At 44.0% G+C, this 13,700-nt stretch overlaps 1 protein-coding gene across 1 annotated transcript; it reads left to right on the forward strand.

The window, feature by feature from the left end:
* Positions 1-836: 836 nt before the first annotated feature.
* On the forward strand, positions 837-12,150 carry LOC310777960 (high affinity cGMP-specific 3',5'-cyclic phosphodiesterase 9A-like; the record flags this gene model as incomplete). Its single annotated transcript, XM_083638293.1, has 7 exons — positions 837-992; positions 4,265-4,357; positions 4,548-4,615; positions 4,731-4,833; positions 8,521-8,625; positions 10,335-10,481; positions 11,992-12,150. The coding sequence occupies 7 exons, from the start codon at positions 837-839 to the stop codon at positions 12,148-12,150; spliced, it is 831 nt and encodes a 276-aa protein (XP_083494419.1).
* Between the last annotated feature and the right edge of the window lie 1,550 nt (positions 12,151-13,700).

Here is a 13,700-nt window from a genome sequence, read left to right on the forward strand (position 1 = left end):
TGTCCAAGTCAAACTTCACATAGGGCTCTACACTGTAACTGTCTTTTATGAGACGATAGGTTCTTACTTTTGATTTACCCCATAAGTCAACAGACCGTTTCACCTTGTGCAAAATAAACATATTACTTATAGTCTCTCGGGTATCACATAAAAGACAAGTCGTTTGAATAAAACAGTACAGGTGGTGTTTGATAATCATCTGCAATCTGCATCCGTTTTCAACACTCTCTAGATACGGAGGTGGTGCTAGCTGTCTGTGTGCCTGTGTGATCACGGAGGAGAAAACAGTGCCAGCAGCACCTGCTTGTTCAATAGAAGCACAGGAAGAGAGAGAAAGAGACTTATAAGGGTCGCTCGTGTCCGTCAGGCACCTCTGATGCATCTCTGAAGAGGTTAAAAGGTCCCGCGCGCTTTTCATCTGACCGACGCACTCATCTCAATACGAATAGGCCCGCGACGTGCGGACCCATCAAAAGGAGCTCTTCAAGACAGGCCTAATTAACGCACTGTGTTTGAAGTGTGGGGCTCTCACGTGACGTGACGGGAGGAAGCGTGAAGTGTGGGGCTCTCACGTGACGTGACGGGAAGAAGCGTGCGTTCACTCAGGTTTGGTTACTTCATTGATTCCTTCCATTCATCGCCGAGCGTTTTAGGCAAATGCAACTGGTGTGTGTGTGTGTGTGTGTGTGTGTGTGCGTGTGCCTGTGTGTGTGTGTGTGTGTGTGTGTGTGTGTGTGCGTGTGTGTGTGTGTGTGTGTGTGTGCGTGCGTGCGTGCGTGCGTGTGCGTGTGTGTGTGTGTGTGTGTGTGTGTAGGCAGTGGGAGGATGCAGAGATCATGGTACTCCTGCAGGTCATGTACACGGACTTAGACTTCACAGCCACCTTCAACATCGAGCCAGAGGTGCTGCAGCAGTTCCTGTTCCAAGTCTACCGCCGCTACAACAACATCCCTTTCCACAACTTCAAACACTGCTTCTGTGTCACCCAGATGGTGTGTGTGTGTGTGTGTGTGTGTCTGTGTGTGTGTGTGTGTGTGTGTGTGTGTGTGTGTGTGTGTGTGTGTGTGTGTGTGTGTGTGTGTGTGTGTGTGTGTGTGTGTGTGTGTGAGGGAGAAGGTTTTAGTAAGGGCAAATCATGGAGAGGCCCTGGTACCTCTCCAATCATCACATCCTTGATGGCTAATTGGTGAAGGAGGTGTATGGATTGGAGCACTGACGATGTGTTGAGGTCAAGCTTTGACCTCAACACATCCTTGAAGTTAAAGTCAGTCAAGCCATTGGATGCCGTTTGTTAGCCGGCGGCTAGCAGGCCACTTCTGGCATAGTCTCGCTTGCCAGACTTCCCAGAGAGAAGTCTGGCTGCTGGTATCAGCTCTGCCATCGGTGGCGACCAGTTCAGTCGGCAGCGGAAGAAAATCCCTTTCCGCTCGCTACGAGCTCTGCCATTGGCTCTGACCCGCTCTGACTGACCGGCTGCGACCATATATGGATTTCCTTTCCGCTCCCTCCGTGACGAATCTGTCCGTCTCCAATGCCTGCGCCGCTGTGAAACAACATCATCAACAGTGACTACGTTTACATGCACACAATATTCCGGTTTTTGCCCATATTCGGAAAATGACAGTATTCCGACTAAATGAATAATCCACTAATATTCCCGTTTACATGCAGCCGTAGCTCGCCCTCCCCGACACGTGAGGGAGGGGGGGGAGAGAGAGAGATGCAGGTAGGCGGAGGTTTTCTGTTGAGAATAAACAGAGGATCACTTGGTCCATTTCAGGAGCTTGCTGCTGGAAAGTTTGGCGTTGCGATTATTTGCACATCAAATAATTATTTGCACATTCATAAAGTAGGCTAGTAGCCTACGTTATTACCTCGCAGGCTCGCAAGCACTTTGGACTTCCGTGGGCACCAATCGATGTTTCTCATCTCCTCCCGATCAGAAATGTGGGCTTTTCTTTTCGCATGCCAGAGATGACGGATTATATTATATGATTATATCGCCTCTTCTAGCGCTTTCTAGCACACATCAGTTGACCACAAACAGGCAACATGCGTCGCAAACTGCGGTAAAAACCCTGATTGAGACCATTGATTGAGACGCATATTCCGAATGCGCTGTATACATGATCAAAGAATCCTCCGAAAACCCGAATAATACTGGAATAACCCAGATGTCTTAATCGGAAAATGCTAAATTCGGAAAAAGGCCAAATTCAGAAAATGCAACTGGAACATGACCTTTATCAAATTCTGAATATTGTCATTTTCCGAATAATAGTGGAATATTGTGTGCATGTAAACGTAGTCAATCAGACTCCCATTGTAGGGAGAGAGTCTGGCAAGCGAGACTACTTCTGGCATAGCTGAAGCCAGGGCAAATGCTTGAAATGTCATTGTATACTTTGATGTAGACATACGATGTGTTGCTGCATAGGTTTCCCTCTGGATAACAACCTCATTCAATCTGGATGTAGCATATATGATATGGCATTTTTACTGGCATGCTCTATCCCACTAGGCCTGGGATGGGCGCCCCCTGTGTGGCCCGCGCTGGAATTGCAAAATAATAATAATAATAATTACAGTACACCTGAACGCAACATGCAAGATACCCGCTGAATAAGTGTCCAAATGTTCATGTCATTCTGGCCAATACTCCACTTCTGTTATAACATTTCAGTCTGGAATATGGAATATCTTTCAATAATCTTTATGACTAAAAGGCTAAAAGTAATCTCATGTGTAAGAAATGACTGTTCTACATTGAAGTAGAAATTTAAATAATTAACACGGTTTTGGATTTATTTAGCTTCAAGACTGCATTTTTGTTCATGTGACCCTCAACACAGGCTTTGAGAATCCCGGGCCACTTACTGATACTTATGCTTAAATTAACACACTCATATTCTGGTTTATTTCAAGAAAAACATTTTAGCTAGTGGAAATTCTAATTGGTTGGTCATTTTAAAATCTAGCAGCCATATTGGCAGGTGGTCAAAAAAGTTAATTTCAAGCCCTGCAGGGAGAGCAGGTGATGACATAGGAGTGAGTGAGAAAAGGATCAAATATTGGTGGTTAAGACTGAATAATGACATCACAACTGTTCATTTAAAATGAGTTATTCCTCTAAACCTGGCTTCAAATGCCCAACATTTTTCACGCCGGCGCCATTCGGCCTCCAGCCCTCAGCAAAATCTGGCCCTCTGGTAGCGAGGACATTTTTTAGTGGCCCTCTCTATCATCAAAGTTGCCCATCCCTGCTCTAGGCTGTACAGAACTGCTGTATACAGGATTATTACCTCTGCCAAGGAAGTTATGTTTTCAGTGTCGTTTGTTTGTTTGTTTGTTTGTTTGTTTGTCTGTTTGTTTGTTTGTTAGCAGGATTAAGGAAAAATGACTGGGCCAATTTTCCTGAAACTTGGTTGAAGGGTGTAGCACGTTTTTTTTTGTTTTTTTTGCAGATCCGATTCCGGTCAAGGACGGGGGCGGGGCTAGGGAAAAGGGGCCGTAGCTATGGATAGGATTGTCATAGAGAGTTGGGGGTTGGAGGGGTGGGTACGGGGAGTGGCTGGGGGGGGGGGGGGGGGGGGGGGGGGGGGATGTGGGTGCATGGGTCGGGGCTAGGGTTTCCGATCCGACTCACAAAATGTGCATATCATGGCAGACTGGAGTATTGGCCTTGCCGGAGGTCTGCGTTCTCCAAGTGCACTTCTACTTATTCAAATGTATACAGTAGAGTCGTGCTTCATTCTCCAGCTCAGTAATGCAGGTTCAATTGTAGAACAGCGAAACGCAGAACAACATTCGGACAGTCATCCTTCTCGGTAATAGGTACCAAATTATGGAACACATTACCACCAGAAATAAAAACATTGACAGAACTCACCGTATTTAACACACAAGCAAAACAATGGCTGAAACTGAAACAAGCCTGTGAACATTGACTTTTAGTATTGTACTATTTTAGTTTTCTGTCCTTATTTGTTTTGTGTTTTTGCTTTTTGTTTTTGTCTTTATTTTGTTCTGTTTTATATGGTTCGTTTTTAACATTTTGGTACCGTTTTAATTTTTCTCTTGAACTTTTGTTTTAAAGGCCTAACCAGGGACAGGGGTTGCAAATTAGCCTTGGCTAGAAACCTGTATGCATGACATCTCTTTTGTAGGTCATATGAAATAATGTTCTATGCATTTGTCCCTGCTCAATAAACGAATAAATAAATAAATAAAAATTCTACTCAACGCTGTTAAATTGATCTTTCAGATAAATGCTCGGACTGAACTTGCTCTTCGCTACAATGACATCTCTCCGCTGGAGAACCACCACTGTGCCGTCGCCTTTGAGATACTGGAGAAGGTAAGGCTTGGTCAGCGAGGTCACACGTCCTTGTATGTGACGTTTGTTCTGTTCAGAACGTATGAGGAGGAGTTTGTGCTGCAGGCAGTAACAACGAACAGAAGTCTCTCTCTCTCCCTCTCTCTCTCTCTCTCTCTCTCTCTCTCTCTCTCTCTCTCTCTCTCTCTCTCTCTCTCTCTCTCTTTTCTAGACAGAGACCAATATCTTCAGAAATCTGACCACAGAACAGTACAAACGAATACGGGAGGGAATCATCAAGTGAGCTCATCTCTGTCGTTCTCTTAGCATGCGTGCAATTCAGCAGTAACAGCGCCGCGACATACGCTGCGAGCGAATCATTCTAAGAGTGTTTATTCTCTCTTCATTTTGGCAGATGCATCCTGGCCACTGACATGACAAGACACAATGAGATCCTCAATAAGTTCAAGTCCATCCTGCCTGTTTTTGACTTCAACAACAAGGAGCACAGAGATGTGGTAAGACTAGAGGACAGTAGATGTCAACACAACGGAACATGATCCATAGGATCAGTTTGGAGAGGCATTGGGAAGGAATATATCATAACTTATAGCTGCTAAAACTCAGAGCAGAGAGAGTCTGCTGCTGCATGAGGTATGTTACGTTGCATTTAGATTTCATTTAGATTTCCTAAGTGGAAAATGAAGAAATGTCAGTATTGTGGTTGGGAATCAGAAATGGAATTTTTATTCAATTAGAATTTGATAAGAGTGAGATTGACCTATCGTTGTAGAATGGAATTGAATCAATACATTCTTCTCCCGCACCTCTACTGAGCCACGATGTGATGGTGACAACTGGAGGAAAACCCACTCGAGATCAAGATAATTGAGCCGAGAGTCAAGAGAAGTAATCTTACAGAAATGTATTTAGCCACATATCTTTGCAAAAGCCATGTGCAGACAGACTGCCCCATGATAGGAATACAGAAAAATAGGAATTCATAGTAGCAGGAGGGTTCGTGAGGACAGTGTCGGAACAACAGACAGTCAAAGATCTTATAGTGAGAAGAGAGCACACACACAACATGTTATGACTATCCCAGAGAATAACATGATCAGGGGCAGAGAGCAGAGAGAGGGGGCAATGCAGGAGCCCAACAAGGACACAGCTGTAATAATAATAATAATGCATTTTATTTCAAAGCGCCTTTCAGGTCACTCAAGGACACTTTACAGGGTAAAATCAGAAGCAGAGCAACAGGCAAGCAAACAGTATAAAATATAAAAAGAGTGGAAGGGAAATAAAATAGAACAAAAATAAAAAACTAAACAATAAACAGAGAAAACACCATGGACATTACAGGGAATATGCTAATTTGAAGAGATGAGTTTTGAGGCTGGATTTGAACAGGGGGAGGGTGTCAATGTTGCGAATGTCAGGAGGGAGTGAGTTCCAGAGTTTGGGAGCAGAGCGGCTGAAAGCTTTTTGATTGATTGATTGAGTTCTTTATTGATAATGAATATACAGTATATACAAATATACATACACAGGCTCACCATTATCAAAAGGATATAAAAACGCAATAAAGCTAATAGCTTATTTCCATTGCGGTCCTTGAGATGTCTGTGATAAAATGTGTACTGTTGTATGTATGCCTGGATGTGTGTAAGTGTATAAGAGTATGAGTGCATCAAGCACTTGTCAGAGTCTGCGGGTAATGCATGGGTGTGCCTGCCACGTAGGGGGGAGGATAATATGGGGAAATAGGGCACATTGAACAGTCAATAAATATGAGCCTAAAATAAATTAAAAGACAATTAGTGCAATTAAGAATAAACCCAAACAAATCCTAATAAAATACGTTCAGAAAACGAATCAAATAAAATAAATAAAACAAAATAAAACTAATAAAACTAATAAAATACAGGGTCGATTGAGATATCGGCTCGGTTACTGGCTGGCCGACAACAGGTCGCCCCCCACCTCATACACCTTGGCTACCATTAAATCCAACCTACCTATAATGTATAATATATTATAATGTTACACATCACTACCATACAATGCTATATATATATACAAGATAATATAACATTACAATATACTATATACACCTATATACATCTATATACATATATATATGTATATATATTATTATACTCTAACTCCAGGTTCTGTTTCTCCTGGTCCAGTTCTTGACTTTAACTTTGAAGGAGGGATAGGGGGTGATTGTCTTAATCTCAGCTGGGAGACTGTTCCAGGCTACTGCCGCTGAGTATAGAAAAGAATTCTGTCCAATGCATCTTTTGCATTTTACTGGGACCAAATCTGTGGGGCTCCCTCTAGTGCCGTGACCATGTACGTCACTGACCTTGGTGAAGTAATTTCTGAGGTATTTTGGGACAGCATTGTTGACTATCCTGTGGACCATGCCGAGTTTGATTTGTGTTACTCTCTCATCTACTCTGAGCCACTTGAGGCTGTCGAAGTGAGACTGTAGTAGGTGAGTCCTAGGATTCAATTGTAGAATGAGTCTGACTAATCTATTTTGCGCTGTCTGGAGCCTGTTTTTCAGTGATACTGCGATGCCGGTGTACCAGGAGGAACATGCGTAGTCGTAATGACACTGAACCAGTGCTCCCGCTAGGATTTCCAGAGCGTACCTGTTGACATAGGTTGAAATCCTGAAGAGGAATTTCACTCTCTGGTTAACCTTTTTTGCTACCTTCTGCGCCATGCTCTCTCCTGATAAGGTGTTGTCCAGCACACATCCCAGATATGTGACCTCCTCTCTGGCTGAGACCTCTACGTCTCCCACCACTACCCTGAACCCCGGAGACCTCCTCAATTTAATGGTAGAACCAAAGAGGATGGCTTCTGTCTTACCTAAGTGGAGGGACAGCCTGTTATCAACCAGCCAGCAACCGATCCTTAGTAGTTCTCGGCTGAGGATCCTTTCTACCTCCCCTTTATCCTGGTGTGAGACCAGAAGAGCAGCATCGTCCGCAAAAAGAAGCAAGTCACATTCACAGGCAGATTTCATGTCATTGACATATAAAAGAAATAATACTGGACCTAAAATGCTCCCTTGAGGCACCCCGCAAGTAGGCTCTAGTGAAGATGACATGATGCCATTCACTTCCACCACTTGCTTCCTACCCCTTAGGTATGACTCTACCCACCTTAGCGAAGCACTGTTAAAACCCATAGCCTTCATTTTAAATAACAGTATATCATGGTTCACGGTGTCAAAAGCTTTAACAGTTATCTGTTATCTGCTCCCCATGGTGGTGAGCCGGGCAGAAGGGACAGAGAGATGGATGGAGGAGGAGGATCTGAGGGAGCGGGTAGAGGTGGCAGTGTGGAGGAGGTCAGACAGATAAGGAGGGGCGAGGTTGTGGATGGCTTTGAATGTGTGCAGGAGGATTTTAAAGTCGATGCGGAATTTAACTGGGAGCCAATGAAGTTGCTGTAGGACAGGGCTAATGTGATGGAAGGAGGGGGTTTTGGAGATGATGCGGGCGGCTGAGTTCTGGACCAGTTGGAGCTTATGGAGGGATTTCTGAGGGAGACCAAAGAGGAGGGAGTTACAATAGTCGATGCGGGAAGTGACAAGGCTGTGCACAAGAATAGCGGTGGTGTGGGGGGTGAGGGAAGGGCGGAGACGATTGATGTTGCGTAGGTGGAAATAAGCAGACCGGGTGATATTATTGATGTGAGATTTGAAGGAGAGTGAGCTATCGAGGATGACACCGGATGGATGACACAGCTGTGTGTGTCAGAGGGTCTCTCTGTCTGTTAGATTGTATCTACTATGGATCTCATGTGCTCGATTCTTAAACTCTCCCGCTATGCGCGGCCTCGCCCATACTGCAGCTTACTGAGCTGCCCCTGCAGCTCGCATTCCCGCATTCGCAGCTCGCCCGCTGCGCAGCCTTGCCCGCAACTCGGCTGCTGTGTGGCCAATGAGACCAGCATCACTGATGATGTCAGATTTATGACATCACTGATGATGTCATCAGTGGGATTTATGACATCACTGATGATGGTTCCAGCTTTAAAACTCGTTATATAAGGATTTATCGAAAAGTGTCTATGGAGAAAATGAATGCAGAACTTACTTCCGGGGCAAATGACGTCACGAAAAGTCATGTGACTGTTGAGCTCTTGTGTTTTTTCCCCTGCTATACATGTATGTTCAGCTGATGATGATCCTGATCAAAGTGAGTGACATCTCCAACGAGGCGCGGCCCATGGAGGTGGCTGAGCCCTGGCTGGACTGCCTTCTGCAGGAGTTCTACAACCAGGTAACTAACTGACTGCTGTTGCATGGAGAGAAACAATACAACCAGGTAACTGACTGCTGTTGCATGGAGAGAAACAATACAACCAGCTACCTGACTGCTGTTGCATGGAGAGAAACTATAGTGTTGCAACACCAAATGACCAGTTGAAAACTGTTATCCCTCTAAGGATTGTGTCCATAGTGTTACACATGACCTGACCATTTTGTGATTTCATAGCAAAGATGTCTGCATCGCTCATTTCCACAAATTATTGATGATTTATGTGTGTGGTTTATGTGTGTGGTTTATGTATGGAACGAGATTAGTGCCAGTAGAAAAAAACAGTTGACCTTGAGTTGGCACACTCATAACCATTGAATTCATTCAATAAATTCAAATCTTGAATTTGTGAGGCACAACCTGAAATTGAATGAAATTACCTGAAAATGTGGTTTTCCCAAGTCATAAGTCTTTTTTTTTTATTATTATTATTATTAGTAGCTCTGCCAAGGATGTTGTTTTCACTCCTGGATTTTTTTTTTAAATCTGTCAGCAGGATATCGCAAAAACATTTCAATTGATTTTCATGAATTTTCGAACAGTTTGTTAAGATTTTTGTGGTTATCTATTTCCACCATTAGAGACGATTATTATAACTGATATAACATCAATTTGAGGAATTGTACAGTGTTTGGTGGTGGGGGTTGCACTTTTGGGGCGGCTGTAGCTCAGGAGGTAGAGTGGGTCGTCCATTAATCGCTTTGGATAAAAGAGGTTGGTGGTTCGATCCCCGTCTCCTCCAGTCTGCATGTCGAAGTGTCCTTGGGCAAGATACTGAACCCCAAATTGCTCCTGATGGTGTAACAGCACCCTGCGTGGTAGCTTGCCGCCATTGGTGTATGAATGTCTGTATGAATGGGTGAATGTACCTATTGATTGTAAAGCGCTTTGGATAAAAGCGATATATAAATGCAGGCCATTTACCATTTTACCATTTATCATTTTGAGGTGCTTCCTAGTTCAGGATGAGCCAGGGTTCAAAATTAGCACCAGCCAAATGCTGGTAAAATACAGTATGCAAGTGGCTGGTAGATTTGCTTCACTCCCCAGCCCAAAATAAAACAAACAAACAAACAAAAACAATGGTATTCTATTCAGTGGCAGGTCAAATTTGAACATTTACTCTGCATTTGGCCAGTGGGGAAAAAAGTTAATTTTGGACCCTGGACTGAGAGCTCTTGAGACACAGATGGACTTTTGTTCTGGTATAGGATGACTGGAAGGCAACACGCTCTGATGCAATTCAAATACAATCTCTGCTGCTGATACTAATATTTCCAGAAGTTAAGAGGTGTGTCTGTGATGAACCACAATGCAATCTTCCTAACAAGATTCCTAAATTGGCTGTAACATGTACAGTATATTGTGCCATGCCATTTGTGTCACTACATAAAGAAGGGTGACTTATATTTTGTAGGGCGGCTGTAGCTCAGGAGGTAGAGCGGGTCATCACTAATCACTTTGGATGAATAGAGGTCGGTGGTTCGATTCCCGGCTCATCCAGTCATGGTGTGCCAGAACCCTGCGTGGCAGCTTGCCACCATCGGTGTGTGAATGGGTGAATGTACCTACTGATTGTAAAGCACTTTGGATAAAAGCTGCAGCTCTGCATTCCATCCTTCTTGCATTATCGCCAATCCGGTCCTTTCTTGTGGTCCGTCTGTCCTCAGAGTGACATGGAGAAGCTGGAGGGTCTTCCGGTCACCCCCTTCATGGACCGAGACAAGGTGACCAAGCCTTCATCTCAAACAGGATTCATCCGGTTTGTCCTCTTCCCCCTGTTCATCGAGCTGGCCAACCTCTTCCCCTGCCTGGAGGTGATTTATTGATTTAATCATTTCATCATTTCACAGAACCTCATTACTGTATTACACACAGTGGGAGAACAGTCCACACCTTCCTGAACAGAACCTGATTACTGTATTACACACAGTGGGAGAACAGTCCACACCTTCCTGAACAGAACCTCATTACTGTATTACACACAGTGGGAGAACAGTCTGCACCTTCCTGAACAGAACCTCATTACTGTATTACACACAGTGGGAGAACAGTCCACACCTTCCTGAACAGAACCTCATTACTGTATTACACACAGTGGGAGAACAGTCCACACCTTCCTGAACAGAACCTCATTACTGTATTACACACAGTGGGAGAACAGTCTGCACCTTCCTGAACAGAACCTCATTACTGTATTACACACAGTGGGAGAACAGTCCACACCTTCCTGAACAGAACCTCATTACTGTATTACACACAGTGGGAGAACAGTCCGCACCTTCCTGAACAGAACCTCATTACTGTATTACACACAGTGGGAGAACAGTCTGCACCTTCCTGAACAGAACCTCATTACTGTATTACACACAGTGGGAGAACAGTCTGCACCTTCCTGAACAGAACCTCATTACTGTATTACACACAGTGGGAGAACAGTCCATCCCTTCCTGAACAGAACCTCATTACTGTATTACACACAGTGGGAGAACAGTCTGCACCTTCCTGAACAGAACCTCATTACTGTATTACACACAGTGGGAGAACAGTCTGCACCTTCCTGAACAGAACCTCATTACTGTATTACACACAGTGGGAGAACAGTCCATCCCTTCCTGAACAGAACCTCATTACTGTATTACACACAGTGGGAGAACAGTCTGCACCTTCCTGAACAGAACCTCATTACTGTATTACACACAGTGGGAGAACAGTCTGCACCTTCCTGAACAGAACCTCATTACTGTATTACACACAGTGGGAGAACAGTCTGCACCTTCCTGAACAGAACCTCATTACTGTATTACACACAGTGGGAGAACAGTCCACACCTTCCTGAACAGAACCTCATTACTGTATTACACACAGTGGGAGAACAGTCCACACCTTCCTGAACAGAACCTCATTACTGTATTACACACAGTGGGAGAACAGTCTGCACCTTCCTGAACAGAACCTCATTACTGTATTACACACAGTGGGAGAACAGTCCGCACCTTCCTGAACAGCACATCTTCCTGAGGAGTCGCTCGCGTGCTGGACGTTTCATCTCAATATTAATGAAGCTGTTTGTCATCAGATTTTTAAGCGGTGTAGCCACTTCTATAAATGAATTTGTGTGTCTGTCTGTCTGTCTGTCCTTCCTTCCGTCTGCTATGGCACAGACCGTCTGTCCTGTGGGCCCCAGTCCCACAATGTCCTGTGGGCCCCAGTCCCACAATGTCCTGTGGGCCCCAGTCCCACAATGTCCTGTGGGCCCCAGTCCCACAATGTCCTGTGAGTATCTGAGTGTGGAATGTTTATTTTCTATCTTCATCAATCCCACAGCAACACATCATTAACCCGGTGCGGAAGGCTCTCGACTACTACACAGAGATGGAGAAAGCGCTGGAGAGGGAGAAACAGAACCGAGCCCAGAGTGAGAGACTACTACACAGAGATGGAGAAAGCGCTGGAGAGGGAGAAACAGAACCGGGCCCAGAGTGAGAGACTACTACACAGAGATGGAGAAAGCGCTGGAGAGGGAGAAACAGAACCGGGCCCAGAGTGAGATGACAGCCAAGAGCAAGGAGACACCTCGGTGCACACAGAGCACAGCTGACAGCTGAGCTCCATACCTCCAAAGCAGCCTCACAGTGAACTATGGAGGCTGGTACACTTATGACCTGCAACAGCCAGGACTGTGTGAAATGAACATATTGTGGACGGTTTATCTGGAGATTGTCTACATTTACATTCATTTAGATGTATCTGGCCTGTGTAGTAAATGATTCTATTTGTACTTTTTCTTGTTTGTTCGTTGAGCTCGGCACAGATAAGGCTCTCCTACAGGCTTTCCATGTAGTTTTGGTGTATGCACTATTGAATGTAATCCTCAGCAGGGAAGGATTCATGACATCACTGATGATGTCGCTGATGATCATGGATGAAATCACAATTGCTTCTGACATCACAATTCTAAGAGGCAAAAAGGGGAAAAGACATCATATGAAATTGAATCAAAAATACACACACATATAAACTTGTACAAGCAATGAGGGTTATGCCCCCATCAAGCAGGGTTGAAAGTGCCATAGTGCCCATGTCTACAAGTCCCAGTCCCAAGTCTCTTCAAAAGCCATGACATTTTTTCAAACAAAAAGGTGATGTTGATCTGATTCTCTCAGCATTTCATAGTCGTCTCTTTGTTTCTCCACTTTTTAGCTGGTCCACGGCTAGTGGCAGTTTAGCTGGTCCACGGCTAGCGGCAGTTTAGCTGGTCCACGACTAGTGGCAGTTTAGCTGGTCCACGACTAGCGGCAGTTTAGCTGGTCCACGACTAGCAGCAGTTTAGCTGGTCCACGACTAGCAGCAGTTTAGCTGGTCCACGACTAGCAGCAGTTTAGCTGGTCCACGGCTAGTGGTGGTTTTTGAACAGTAAATTCTGTAATATGGGAGGCCATGATGAATATTAGGCACACTCATAGTTACAAGATCCCATAAAATGCCGTCAACATTTTTTTTGGATTTCCTTCTTAAAGTGTTTTTGGTTCTTTACTTAGGCTGCTTATAGAGCAAACCATCTTTGAAGAGATCATTTGCAAAAACAGTGAAATGCCATTCTTAAAATGAATAAACAACACCTGTTTGATGCTCCCTGGAGTGCACATAAAACTATATTATTGTGGTGATTTATGTGAAGATTATCAGGTGAAAGTTTGAATTATGATTTACAGTATTATATATATATATATATGTGTATGTATATATATATATACATATATATAAATAAATAAATATATATATACGTATATATATATAGTGTATACAGTATACATACAGATCCTTTCCAAAAAAAAATAATATGGAAATACCATGGATGACCGTGGGCTTCAGCGGATTGTCAAGCAAAGACGATTCAAAAATTTGGCAGAGATTCAGAGGGAGTGGACTGAGGCTGGAGTCAGTCATAACTGAGAAGTAACTGCTGATTTTCTTCACACTATTCTAATTTCTTGAAATACTGTTTTGGGGGTTTTCTGGAGCTGTAGGCCAAA

The sequence above is a fragment of the Poromitra crassiceps genome (genome assembly GCF_964638095.1).
Source record: "Poromitra crassiceps genome assembly, chromosome: 6".
Lineage (NCBI taxonomy): Eukaryota > Metazoa > Chordata > Actinopteri > Beryciformes > Melamphaidae > Poromitra > Poromitra crassiceps.